Raw genomic sequence first — 15,294 nt, forward strand, 5'->3', positions numbered from 1 at the left:
GGGTAATATTGTGAAATCTTCTTTTGATTAGTATAGTTAGTAGATCCAAAAGTAAATGTGTTCTTGTTGTTTTATTGCAAAACATATTACACAAGATAATATGGTTTGAATATGTGGTCACCAGTTTGGTCAAAATTTGACCTAAAGCTAAGAACAAAATCAAACGGAATGTTGAGAATGCGAGGTGAGAGGTCAGGTCTCGTGTAAAGAAATGATCTAAAAGGGGTCTACAATTACGTAACAGAAAGGACATCCCAGTGTACTGCATGTCCTTTACCATTTCAAGCCACAAACACCAAATATATCCACAATCAGTCGTCATAAAACCCAATGTAAACTAAAAGATTGGAGCTACTAGCATAATTTCAGGAGCAGGACCAGCCATGCCATGTGAGATTACTGAACCGTTTCCACCTGGCTACCATCAGACTGTTGAACGAGCCCGCCTGTCGCCAGGCTGTCCAGTCCTGATGCCACAGACCACCACACAGGATAGATATTGTTTCTGTAAATATGACTTTATGACTGTATGCTATGCTCTGTCATGGTTGTTATATCTGATGCTTTTGAACTGCCTCATCATTTTTATTGATATTTTCCTTAAACAGTGCAGCTTATTACATCTGCTGCCATTTTAACGGCCCCATCAATCCCTCTTTCCACTGCTATTTTAACCATGTTTATCTTGCACCTTGTGTAAACATTTCACACTGCCCATATCTGACCCGTTTTGTTTCTTTCTGTATTTCTTTCCACAATTCTTGAAACTGGAATTGACGGAGCTCGTACGACAAAGAATGTCACTGACTTTTTAAACTCTTTTCCTGTTTCTACTATTCTCTCTGTAAGGCCCTGAGGAGGCTAGTCAAATAGTCCAGTTAGTGGCCTTGTGGTTAGAGTGTCCGCCCTGAAACTGGGAGGTCGGGGTTCGATCCCCGGCCGGGTCATACTAAAGACTGTAAAAATGGGACCCAATGCCTCCCTGCTTGGCACTCAGCATCAATGGGTTGGATTGGGGGGAGTCAAATCTACTAATCAAATGATTCCCGAGCACGGCACGGCTGCAGCTACCGCTCCAAGAGATGGGTCAAATGCGGAGACCAAATTTCACTGCGGTAACGTATACCATATACAGACAAATACGACATACGACTTTTGAGTGGTGCCTGCCTGAATACAATAGCAGACTCTCTACGATGCTTCCTTCCGAACAGTGCATTCACCAAATGGAAAAACTACAGTCATTCAATTCACATTCATTCATTTCGTTTAGCTTCTCATAATAAATCAGTTAAACACATGTTGATTGATGGTGTGGTCCTTGTTAGTGAAATTAGTTCTCAGACAGCACAGACCAGATTAAATACAGTAGAGTGTATGTGATCACTGGACGCTTAGCAATGTCGTGGTTTAAAATTATAGACTTCAGACGCTAGCCTGCCAAGGCGTCGTCCAAGTCAAATTGCATTTGTCATACTTATTTACGTGTACGTTTTTATTACAGCGCACACTGGGTCAGAGTTGGTCTGGGTTTTATTTCCTGAGAAATGCTCCGAAGTGTTTTAGAGCACTTGATTATTATAAAGATAACGAGATAAAACGTGAATAATACAAGAATGCTCACGTCAGCACCTCAGGAATTATTTTCTTATCTCTTGTGTTCCCACACTTTTGAAGGCCCAGGGGATAAGGATCAAAATGTTCAGTATATCCAGAAATGGACTGCTCTAAAACAGCTATATTTTCCACCATGGGACAAGTCTTGCCGTCTTGAAACTGTTCAACATTTACTCATAAAAGGACATACTGTAACAGGGACAGGTCATCGAGGGTGAGCTTGGGTGGAGCACATTTTCAGACACTAAGAAAAGTATCTCTACGAAGCAAAATCATAAGTGTCCATTTACAGGAACTCGAGGGTACAATTTAAATACGGGTCAATTTGTTTCCATTTGTGCACTCTGAGTTAATTAACACTAAAGACTTCACGATAGAATCACGATACCAACGTATGGCTGTTGTTACTTGTTAATGCATAATGCATTTCACAAGCTCTCATCAAACTAACTCTGGCACTGTTAATTCCTTTTAATGCTAATAAAGAACTCTAATCACTGTCCAAGCACGCAATGTTCTGTGTCTCCTGGAGCTCAGCAAAGTATATGTAATCATAATGTTTAGGAGAGGTAAGTAACATAGCAGATGATTCGATATAGATATAGAGCCAAAGAGAATGAACCCCAATATAAAAACACTAGCATAATTATTATTGTGTGCATGCGTCTGTGCATGCCTGTGTGGGTGCGTGTGTGTGGGGAAATCTTAGCGGTATAGATGCAATGCAACATTAGTGTCGGGTGTTTACAGAGATCTGACTGAGGGTGTTTTGATTGGCTCTGTCACACAGAGGCTGAGTGCGTGCAAATGGATATGTCCAATAAGTTCATAAACCACATGGACAAGTTTTCATTTTCCAACTCTGCCAAGTGTGTGACAGTACCATGGGTGTTTACTTTACAGCCAAAGCAAAGCTACAAGCTAATTGCGCTGTCAAAACAAGAAGTAATTCGTTTTTGTGGCCACATTCACATTGATGCGTTTAAGCAGCAAGCACTATTTTATATGGGACACAATGATGAACATTTAAAGGACCACTTCACTACTTCAATCTATCTTCATATAATAGGTCCTCACTAATAATCATGAAAAAATGGCACGATTTTTTCTACTCAGTTTGTGTCTCATAGGAGGGCACTTTAGAAACCGTCCTCCAGTGGCAGATTTAGGCAGATTTTCTTACAAAAATGTTTAGATTTTCATTATCGAGAGAACGATGGCTTCCATTTTCGCAACTTTTCAGGACTAGAAAGCCTGCGGTTTCTATTAGCTTGTATTCCCCATCGATGATGTCACTGGAGGACGTTTCTGAACTGCCCACAGCCCTCCTATGAGACACAGACTGAGTAGAAAAAAATTGCGCCATTCTTTCATGATTATTAGTGAGGACCTATTATATGAAGATAGGTTGAAAAGTGGTGAAGTGGTCCTTTAAAGTTTGTCGTCATTTTGCGGTACACCACCTTCCCCAACATACCCGTCTGTCACGGCATTCACAGAAACGTGCCTTATCTCTGGGCAGATATGCAAGTGTTGCCCAGTCCTACTGATTGCTCTCTTATCTGTTCTCTTGGGATTTATCAGCAGAAACAATAATTGTCCCTCATTAGTTTGGCAGGTTTTATCAGCCATTTGGCTGAACATAACAGGCAGCCTGCAGGCAGAGCTATGGGATATTATACTATACAGCATAGCCATAGGGACTATCATGCCAACAAAAATTTACATATGCTGTATATCAATACCTGATATTATAATTTCCCAAATTCTCCAAAGACATATAGTAACAGTACAGCATAAACTGTGTTATTTCAGCCATTAACCACTTAAGCCCTATACAATATACGTTTTTGACTGGGGCTCATATCTCTGCAGTGGAAATATTTGAAGTACAAGCACTCAAGGTATTGTGAGCTTGTAGAAATGCTCTCCAAATGTTCTCCCCAGAATAGGGGCACTACGTTTCATGTGGCCGACATTAATATCTGACAATTATAATTTCTCCAATTCTCCAGAGAAGTACACTCTGTTATTCCAGCCATTAATTGCACATCTGATTTGAAACTGTTAAATCCATGAACTTGAAGACGTGCAATGGGTGAGCAGAAGTCGATATGGTCTGCTCTGCACATCATCACATTCCCCGTTGGTAATTCTCTGTTTAACGGAAACAACAATGGCGCATGTGAAAATGAAGGCCAAAGTGCCACACCTGGAAAAACAGGCAAGACGCAGAGTAAATCACATGGCTTGTTTGACTCGATGACCACAGACTGTCAAGGCGCATCATGTCCATTGTTCAGTAACGAATGCAGTCCAAAGAGAACTTCCCAACCGTCTTTCCTCCTGCCAATACCAAGTATGAGCACTCCTCTACTTATAGGCTAGCTAGAAAACAATCTGCAGTAGTACATGCAAGAAGAAAGACAGAAATATGTTCGGCCCACTTGTACCTGTCAACTTTGATGTTGCATGTTGTACAAAGAGAGACACTGCTTATGACATTATGCTGTCAATCTTTTGACTAGTTAGAAAGAGAAAACCAGAGATTGCAGATGACGCTGTGCCAATAAGGTTGGAAAGCAAGTGGGGGGAATTTAGTTTTTTCTTTTTTGGTTGAGATTTTCCATTCACTCCAGGCAGGGGAAACAATGCTCGATAGGATTCATCAAAGCTTTTCCATGGACATACATACAGTACGTCGTTTAATGTGGCGTTGCTGGTGTGTGCACTAGCACAGTATGTGTGCATGTATATCTGTTCAGCACTGGTCACCTCTCATACAGTATAAGTAGAGTACATACAGTATAATGTGCATGCTGTGGCCTATTAGATCTCAATCATCTCTCACACACGGCCAGCTGGCCCTTAGCTCCGTAGACGAGGCCAGGGAAAGTCAGTGGCTGAAAACGGCTCTACTGGGTACTAACGCTGGCATCGATCCTACACAAGCACCCTTTTTTTTAGAAACCTCATGCCATCTGCTCTGGAACCCTTGCAGAATGCACTTCAGCCATGACGGATGCAGTAAAGAAATTATATCATTTCATTTTAAAATGTGCAAGTCTCCCCCGGCGATTTATTAGGCGTCGTTATGCACCTTCCGAGGCAGCAATAGTCCAGAAATAACAACATCGTTAAAATATACATGCAATAAGTGGAAGTGACCGCCTTTTGCCCGCATGATGTATGCCATAAAGCATAATTAACTGACCAGGCGCTCACACTTTCATTTTAATGGTTCCACTACTGTAGTAAGATAGCAACAGGAATGCCTAATGTAAATGTCTGCCGCAGCATGTGAAATACTGTACGAAATCAAATATGTCAAACAGCTTATAGGGACGGACTGAACTCGGGGTGTTCGGCCGTGTCAAGCCATACGTCTCTGTCAGGGATCAACGTCATAGATCTGTTTCCACAACTTGTTCCTCTTGTTCCAGTACACCTGCTGGATATAAAGGAGGCACTATAAATTCAATTTTAAGACCTCTGGAAAGACTGAACTTTGTAGCCAGAATTCACATGCTGAAGGTATTTACTGGTGAAGGCGTTTAAACATCTTTGAGTTTAGGGAACATAAACCCATTCAGTCAAATTAATTTATTGGAGGAGCTTTGTGCAAATTTGGAAACGTATATATTCACTCCCCCCAATTTAGTTGTTATGGTTTGACCACAGTCCCTGCCGCTGCCAACATCCATTTTTGCCCCTAGGCGAGTGTGTAGAGTGTAGACAACCACGTGCCTCCATGGATACACATGGAGTCACCGGCAGCCACGTAGTTCCACCTGACACCAAGGCGTCAGGTGGAGGAGAGGAAAGAGTAACCCTCCAGATCCCCTCCCTGCAAACCAGGCATCCCAACCAATCAGCAGGGGTCGCTAGTGCAGAGACATTGACCAGCCCCACCCTAAACACTGCCCATTGTGTTCATTCAGAGTCAAGCAGGTGGCACCACTGCCAGGAACATGATTTAACCCATTGAGGCGATTATACAAATAGTAGATGCACAAGCTTGCATTGTGACACGAAGTGACACGCTGTGGGCTTGTAGATCTGCTATTTTTAAATGACCAACGCTAAAATGACAGATGCTTACCCATGCGGTTTTAATGGGAACTTGAAATTTGTTCCATAATCAACAACATCCATGAAAATAGGAGAAGTGGGAATTTGAATGGGGACTAGTAGAAAAAGTGGTATGGGGATAGCAATCAATTAGTAGTGTGGTGAAAATGGGCTGCACTCACACATATCAAACACGTGTCTTGTGTGTCACTCCAATTCATTTTCAATGGAAGTCACATGATCAGAGTCAGCCTTTCATCCCTCTTGGTGATCAGATGTTTTGTTCTATACCATCTATCTATATAGACATTTGTTCACAATCGGGTGGCCAGGTCATAGACCATGGCACGGTCTACGGTACGGAATTGCCGTTTACGCCTGTGCTCTGACGTCACTCACTTCACCAGCTTTTTCTGTTTTTCCGTGATGCGCTGGACCACAGCAACCACCCACGCAACTCGACTTCTCTTCTCAGTGCAACTTATATTGATACGATGGCCCAGGCCCAAGAATATACACGGACAGCGGACACACGACATTCGCGGAAAAACGACAACACGGTGTGTCTCACTCAGAACGCACTGCGCCACAACGGCGAAGCTTCTAGTGAGTTGCTATAAACATCTTGACAGTTAGGAGTATTCCTGAAGGGGTCCAGCTAGCAAAAAAGAAAGAGGGAGATAGAGAGAGATAGAGAGAAAGAGTGACAGAGATGAGTGCAATAGGGAGTTGGATAAAGAGGAGGTGATTGTTCAGACCAGTGCTGTGTGCTGACAGCTCGGGGAACAAAGCCTGTTCTACTGACAACCACTGTGCTTGCCGACCCTAATTGGATCCAGGCTCCTCGATCTGCTGAATCGAAAACATCTTAAGAGTTGAGGTGTCGACTGGAGCCAAACTCTCCATGATTTTACACATCCACCACAGTAAGAATAGAGCTTCTCTTAGCGTCCAACACTCACAGCATACAGTAAAGTGTCCCGCCACAGAGCAAAGTGTGCATGGTTTCAATTAATAGATGTGCCATGGAATCATCAATCCCCTACACCTCCCCTATAGAAGACAGGTTGATTGATTTAAATGTATTTTTGAGATATCTTGGGGACTAAGAAAATGGCACTGACGTAGTCTAGCTTCATCCCGAAATACATCAGTCTGTTGGAAATGCATAAACTGGTTTCCACAGTATCATCCCGAGTGTGTGTGTGTGTGTGTGTGTGTGTGTGTGTGTGTGTGTGTGTGTGTGTGTGTGTGTGTGTGTGTGCAAAAACAGAGCGATTAGATGGGCCGATTTTTGTTAAATCTGGTGGGGATCATGGATAGGCTGCCGTGAAGAAAGGATTCACTTTTGGATTTCCACAGTATCATCCCGAGTGTGTGTGTGTGTGTGTGTGTGTGTGTGTGTGTGTGTGCGTGCGTGCAAAAAACAGAGCGATTAGATTTGTGTTAAATCTGGTGGGGTCATCATGAGTAGCCTGCCATGAGGAAAGGATTCACTTTTGGGTTGAAAGACAAAAAGGTCAAGCCAAGATCAAAAGCACAACGTCTAAAAGCACCTACTTTAGTGATAGATGGAGCAAGCCCATCTATCACAACGTTTTTTCTTTTTCTTTTCAAGAAAGACTGTCTCGGTCATGGAAATTTTTTGCTCAATCAACTTTCCCTCTCTGGGGATAATAACGGTAATCTTGGATTGTATTCTACTACAATATGCTGCAAGTATGCTGTATAGTGTATACCTCTCTAAAGCTTAGACTTCAGACATGAGTTTTATATTGTTTTACAAAGTCCTCAAAGTCGAGAATGGAAATGTTCCCAAATGTTTTGCCACGCGCTCCTTATGAGGTCAGTGTTATTCCAAACCATTTCTCTCATTTCTACTGCTCCTCCTCCCAGCCCACTTTGTAGCACATAGGGGCATACTTGTTTTCTGTTCTTTCATCTCAATTTACACCCATCACTTACACTGTTGTTGGATGGTGCTCAGCTGCTGAATGCCTAAAGGCCTTTTCAGAGGGTGAGCTCAGGTCATGGTGCATTTATATAGCGCTTTTATCCAAGGCGCTTTACATAGATTGTGCATTTCATTCACCCATTCACACACACATTCATACACCGATTGCGGCGGAAGCCATGCAAGGTACCAACCAGCACATCGGGAGCAATTTGGGGTTCAGTGTCTTGCCCAAGGACACTTCGACATGTAGACAGGAGGAGCCGGGATTCGAACCGCCGACCCATGGATCATTGGACGACCTGCTCTACCTCTTGAGCCACAGTCGCCCCGACAGGCCTGCTCATGGAGGGACGCGGTAGACTCAAGTAGTTGGTCTATATTCCTGGTTGCAATAAATTGACCCTAGAGGGTCATAACAATACAGTAGATTCTCCACCTTTTTTAATTTCATAAACTTCCAGTTTGATACTGTATGCATTAGACCACAGACCCCCATTTGTTTATCTCTGGGATACCAATCTACGCTGTAAATTCCTCTGTTAATTGAACTCACCAAATGGACCCCTGGTTCCATTTGTACACTCTTTTTACACTAATTTCGTTAGAAATTATCATTAACGCAACGCCCGCCCAAAGGACTCCTGGGGTCCCCGGACCCAGTGCTGTATCCCAATTACACTTTCTCCTTACTCACTTCAAACCCTGCGTGTGGGCCTCAGTGGTGAGCGATTGCAGCGTGAAAGCCTCTTATCCCTGAGGCAGTCATACTTACATCATCAAACACATGAGCCACTTCACAGGATCAGTTCATGCCTTTCATTAGGCTTCTGTGACCTCCTGGATCTCACCCACAGGTTTAATCAAAGAGTAGCCTCTCTCAACTCTATAGGAAGTGCAGCTCCAATCAAGCTGTGTCAGGTCCATCATTGAGTTGATGAGCTCGCCAGTGTTTAGCTCTAGCAACATTTCATACCTCATGTGGATAAAGCTCCATCACTCTAAACTTTCAAGGCCACTATTAGAATGTATTCTTGCAAAGGTGTTAGTGGCCACGCAGTGCCTATACAGCACATTTAAAAACATGGGTGTAGAATCCTGCACCTCCATCCTCCATTGAGCTAGAAGATAAACAACTCTTGAGTCATTGACCCACCATGACCATTGGCCTCTACCTGGGAACTTCACTAATGGTGATCATCAGTCTCTATTAGCTAGATATATTGGCTGCTGTCACTTAGCCTGAGAGCTCATCTCGGTGTAAAGGGCCTATTAGACATTCCCAAATAAGCATTCTATAGTATGCTCTGAACACCTTACTGGGCATTTACTGTTTGTAAACTGTTTGTACACCTAATTACTTTTAAGTAATACTGGGGATCCGTTCTGGAGCAACAGAACATCATCATTTGTCACATTGGAGCACTTTCAGATATCGCACAAGGAACAGAACCCATGTTTACGGCCGTGAACAGGCACAAACCTTGTGCAAAGAAAATGCAGACAGATTTCTTTCTGTCAAAGCATTAAAGAGATTCACTGTGTCCACTTGAAGCTCACAAACCAACGAAAGACTAGCACATGTCCACTAATCTAATGATATGAATGTGTTCCTTTATCTATGCTTGCTTCCTGCCTCTGCCGCATCTGTAAATCAGCCATGTTTTGACACCTAATGGCGCTTGACCTATAACCTTTGGGGAGCCCAGTGTTGGAGTGTTTAGTCTGCATGGGGCAGATTAGGGCTAGCAGAGCCGGCGGGCAGGGCACAGAGAGCCTGTCTTTTCCACACAGCGGTCCTTATAGCCAGCGATTAGGGAGCTAATCTCATTTCTCTTATATGCTACAATGGTGGTCTAGATATGCACATGTGCGCGTGCCGTGCACCCATGCGTACACACAAAGGTAATGTATTACAAGCCTTTTCACAAGTTGCTTCTGTGTAAAGATGCCTTAGAGACCATCCATGAGACATAGACAAACAGAGCAAGATTGTACTGTATGTTAAAGAAAATGTGGAGATTTAGAGACGGCTCAATCATTCAAAAAGCCACAGCCTTTGTGTGATCTATACACCATCAACACAGGCCCAAGTGATCTGTGGTGTGCCGGCACAGCAATTCTTCCCTCTCCCTGCATTTCCTTTCTTCCCTGGGCTCGGCCCGGAGAAACAGCCTGGCTCAAAACCATGGTCTGTCAGAGTAAACCAGGCGTCTCTCCAGAGCATCCCACTCACGACACCCCTTATGCACATTAACAACAGTCCCAGGTCCCAGTCCGGGGGCTCTGGCAGCAGGTCCTGGCCCACTGCTCTCAGTGACTGAGGGCGGGCGGGTGGGGGTATAAAATGACTCCTCAGGCCAGCCCCGAGTCAGAGGAAGGGAGCACATGCTAGGAATATTTTCCACATAGTTTCCGCAGGGAAGGGGAGAAATGGGAGATGTTGGGTAACGCAGTGTTATGTGTGTGGACGGAGGAGTGATTTTTAAATGCACCCAAGGTAAGCATTTAAAATGACACTGGACAGAATGAAGGAGAATTAGGACTCATAATTACTCAAAGGAACCCGAGGTGGGGATACGGTTGTAGATGCGTTAAAGTCCCTTACTGCGCTGTTGCTCCACTGTTGCAAGAGACAAATGTGCTGCGCTATTGTATAGGGCGAGGGTGAATTGCATCCATACAATGCTGTTGAACCTGTCCTACAGTATATAGGTTATAAGGTAATATAAGGTTATTTTCTAGGGGGGGGGGGGGGGGAGGGGCAAGAGAGGCAGAGACAGAGAAGAGAGAAAGTGTGTCTTGCTTATATCAATTTCACTCGGCCAAAAAACAAACAATACTTGAGATCATCTCAATAAAACTAATTATCTACTGAGGCAGAGCCAAGTACAGACACAACATCCAGGACACCCTACTGAGAGTCTGATTTCGCTTCAGCTCCAAATACAGTATACACCGTGAAACCTACAGTAGTACTTTTGCTCTGAGAGTGTAAAACCAGGTCAAATTTTCAATATCTCTTCACCAATGGATTTAGCATTGTACTGTACTTGTAAGGATTGATTCAGACTCAGATCAACTTTATTATCCCACACAGGGATAATAAACAGAGTGTTGGGTTGAGAAAGAAACTTGGCCCTAATGAATGAGTTTGAGGGGAAACATACCCAGCTGATGTGTGCAGAGTAAAATCCGGAGCGTTAATTTGACTCTTGAGTGTGCAAAATGTAACCAAATGGATCTGTAAGGAACCAGTCGTTAATTTTTTATACTCTCAGAGTTACAGGCCAACTAAATTAACCCGGAGGCTATATTACCACATGCGTGTGTTTTGCTGGAGATTGTAGGAGATGTCTCTCTTTGTTTGTTTTTGTTGTGGGAGAGGCACCCGCTTAACTACTGTCTGCAAAGATCGTTGCAACGTCCAGTCAAGGTGAACTGTGTACCGACTTCCTGGGCTGTTAAGGCTTGCCTTGAGCTCTGCCAGGTCTAACCAAAAATCCAGCTGAAAGAGCTCCAGTACCACACCCTCAGATTTTTTGCTCAGGTTTTGTAGCATCAAATGCCAAGTCCAACAAAGCGTGCAGATGTTTGAAGATTCCTTGAGCTTTATGTTTCGCTGTAATGGATCCAAATCATTTACAGTAAGTAGTAACTTAGTAAGTACTGTGCGTGCGTGCGTGCGTGCGGCTCACAAAATCATCAGCATACTTGTCTTGTTGATCTGCATTGAGGATCTACAAATGTCTGCAAATGTAATGTTGCTCAAGGATTTTCAATAAAGTAAAGTCATTTTATTTGAAAATCGGTAATATTCTTTCTGCTTATGTCATTGTAGCAGCATGCGTGCACATGTGTATTAACATGCGCATGATACATGCATGCGTGTGTGCGTCTCACCTTGGTCTCCTGAACGCCAGGCCATACAGCTGGCAGGCCAGGCCCACCGTGGGGGTGTAAACGATGGGCATAAACCTCTCCACGTCAGACGTCAACACCCTGTAGAACAGCTTCTCATTGCGGTCCTGGAGGCCCATCAGAAACACGTATCTGAGAAGGACAGGGGAGCACAAACACAGGGGATCTTAATCTACTGTATAGCTCTGAAGAACCCCTTTACCTGAAGAAACTTCCGAAATCCCAGGTCAAAAACATGACTCAGTGTAGCCTGTGAGAGTGTGTGTGTGTGTGTGTGTGTGTGTGTGACAGACAGACAGAGAGACAGACAGACAGACAGAGAGAGAGAGACGGGTAGAGGCAGACAGAAAGGGAGCCTCCAGGCAGATTTTTGTGCCAAAGGTGAGGGGTAAGAATGTGTGACATACTGACATTGGACGAGAGGAGAGCCCGGTATCATTGCCAACAGATTCCTCCTCCTTGTGAACAGACTGTCATGGCACGGCCCAGGTTTTTTCCTGTGTCCATGAGGCTTTATAATACACAGTCATAAATATAGAGTGAGAGAGAGGGGGGCTGAGAGAAAGAGACGTACTACTGTAGAGAGAATGGAAGGGAAAGAACATGCCAAGATGAATTTCATTTCAGAGAGAGTGCTGAGAGCTCTGTGCGTTGTACAATAACTACTGGTGCACTTGATGTTGCTTATATTACAAATTCTTAGAAAAACACACAGAACACAAACACACAGCCCTCTGACATTCTATACAGGCTCGTCATTGTGATCGCTCCGTGACAGAAGGCCCAAAGGTTTACACTATGACCCAAATTAACCAGACCACACCAAGAAGGGCTCTATGGCTAATCAAGAGATCTTTCCATAAAAGCAGGAGAATAAGGGTCCTCTTGTTGAGAAGATGAAAAGCATGCATTGCCCTTTTCCCATAGGACAGGCAGCAGCATACATGATGTTGACACTCACTGTTGAAATTAACTGTTTTCGTACCAGACATCCAAATCAGCTTGTCCCATGGGCAATATATTGCGACGGCCACAACGATGGCCACATATCGCTACTTCAGTATGTTTGTGTTGCTGTGACCACCTCTAAGAAACTAGCCACAGGAACCCTATAGCGTCCCTATTTTGGGGCATACGTGAGCTGGCTATAGGTTTGGTGTAGATTAGAGGGAAACAAGGAGAAGACCAAGTATAGAGCTTTGGGAGACCCCAGTCAACTACAGTAAGTAGTGCAAGTGGTTAAGATCTATAGTCAAAATGAGAGAGAAGCTGAAAAACAGCCAAAAGACACACCCATCCCAGGCCTACTATAGGCTGGATGTTGGGTCAAAACAGTCAAACGGTGTATAAGAATAAGAACTCCGCAAACGCAATTTGACATTGGTACCGAAATAAATAAATAAATAAATAAATAATTTGCATTTGGGAGCACATTTGGAAGTACTGGTGTGCACTGTGCAGATTTCTTTACACTAAGATCTAGTCAAATCCATACATTTCTGGAGTAAGCATCTATCAACAAGACTGCTATGCTACAGTGCTGTTCCTTATACAATGGGGACCTGGCAAGCATAAGGTATAACAAACAGCTGCGCACATACACACAAACTTCTGTCAAGGAGAAAAGAAAACAAGTCACTTAAGACACAAGAGCTAGAATTGTTAACAAGCATATGGAACTCTACTTATAAGCTCTCTGTGGGAACAGAATATTTTTCCTCTATCAAGTCCACTGTCTCCCTTTCCAAATCAATTCGTTAGGGCATTTTCGTGACTTCACTTGCTATTACCAATTTAAGCCCTTTCACGCTCCCCACAGCCCTGTAAAATCAAACCTCCTGAAATCATAGTCTTAGCACATTGTTTTTATGAGCACAATCTTTTTTCACAGCAGGGGCGGATCTAGGAGTTGACAAGGTCCGGGGCTTAGCCCATAGCATTTGCGGCGAGAAGCGCACGCCGCAAATGTTTTTGGGTGGTCCCTGCTGCTGTGCCTGGAAGTTAACGCTATGGCCCAATTGGTATTACATTTGACTGCATTGTAGGCCTACGTACGACTGAAACATGGTATTTCATTTGAAATTAAAAATGTAATGACATTTCTTTCAGTAACACTGCATAAATGTCTTCAAAAGATTCTCTCTCGGGGCATTCATGTGGCGCAGGGGTAACTTAAGGTTCCTGCCCAACACAATGGTGATGTGAATGAGGTTGGATTCCTCTATGGTGCCTCCAGCTTGGTTGGGAGAGCTCCAGCAAACACAAAAAAAACTCTTGTCACCCCCCTAACCTTTACTATATACTGTAGGACAGGTTTGCAATTCACCCTCGCCCTAGCCTATACAATAGCGTAGCACATTAAATGTGCTGCAAATTTTGTCTCTTGCAACAGTGGAGCAACAGTGCAGTAAGGGACTTTAACTCATCTACAACCGCAAAAAAACTAAACTATGGAGCTCTCCGTCGTCAGTGACTCCTAAAGGAGTCTCGCTAGTCACACAAGATTCTAGTCCAGTCAGACAGAGAGACTCAGGGAAATGACTTGCAATGTTAGTGTACAAACTACAGCCCAAGTAGCCACTCCTCGCTACACAAATTACACCTAAATATCGGGATATGACAGAAGTATCATGCTATGTATGAGAGTGTGAACCTTTATAGCATTGACACATTTGAAGCTGGACCAATCAAGTTAACATGAATCCCGTTCCACCAAGAACCGCAAGACACTGTTTTGGTTCTTGGTTCTAATTAATCAAGGCCCGGCCGTCTGACAGGCCTTGATGAATTGCCCCATTACCCAGGAGGATCCGTCTCCTACAGGTCTTTCACGCTCCTTAATTCCTTCTAAGCACATCACTGTACTGGAAGCATAGCTCTCTATCAACCCCTTTGAGCATGTTTCACTTTAGTTGTATAATTTCATACAATGTTTTAGTTGGCAACATTTTTGAACAACCATTTCCTCTGCTGACAACATGCAGGACTCGCTGTCGGTACATTGCTCAATCGATCATTTTAATTCCTAAAATGTTTGAAGTCAGAAGGCCTGCTACTGCTCACTTTGCCACAATGTCATCCTTTTTAGAAGCATGAGGAATGCATTAGATTAGAAGAAGAGCAGCGACTAACTGCGTTTCAACAGAGGGCAACGTACAGCCTGAAGTATTTTCCAGAAGGAATTCATATGTTGTTTTGTTTACCTTCCATCTATACGAGGACATATAGGAAATGACAGCAGGAACGCCAACTAGGAGATTTGTATCCAGTGACTCTCAACCTTTTTAATTTCAAGGACCCCTGGTTTGGAAAGCATTAGGAGGCCACAGACCCCCATTTTATTGGACCTCTGGGACCCAAATCTACACTGTAAAATGAATGAGCACTGATAAGACTGTAACAACGTTGTAACAGTTCCTTCCCACCTAATGTTGAACCAGTTCAGAGTGTTTCCACTGAAAATGAATTGGTTCAGAACCCAAAAAGTTGAGTTTGGAAGAAAAAAAAAGGTTACCGGTTCAGTGAAAGCACCGCCAAGGTTCCAAGAATCTAAAACGGAACCAGTTCTAGAAGTCATTTAGCTGTGTACTCTCTGGATGGAAGCCCCTCAAGGAGGGATTCCTGCGGTTCCCCAGAACCTCACGTTTGGGAAGCAGTGGTCCAAAGAACTCCTGGCTGGAACAGAACGGTATGTAGAAATGAGTAACTCTTTTAAACACTTAAAGCCTACA

The 15,294-nt window shown here is 43.6% G+C and overlaps 1 protein-coding gene across 1 annotated transcript in view; it reads right to left on the reverse strand.

Moving 5' to 3' along the window:
* Nucleotides 1–15,294, reverse strand: part of me1 (malic enzyme 1, NADP(+)-dependent, cytosolic) — a 97,192-nt gene that overhangs the window by 52,053 nt on the left and 29,845 nt on the right. The window contains exon 4 of the mRNA XM_083761302.1: nt 11,546–11,695. Coding sequence (XP_083617428.1) covers nt 11,546–11,695 — 150 coding nt within the window. The remainder of the gene's footprint in view (nt 1–11,545; nt 11,696–15,294) is intronic.

Source organism: Protomyctophum parallelum (genome assembly GCF_964188405.1).
Source record: "Protomyctophum parallelum genome assembly, chromosome: 3".
Lineage (NCBI taxonomy): Eukaryota > Metazoa > Chordata > Actinopteri > Myctophiformes > Myctophidae > Protomyctophum > Protomyctophum parallelum.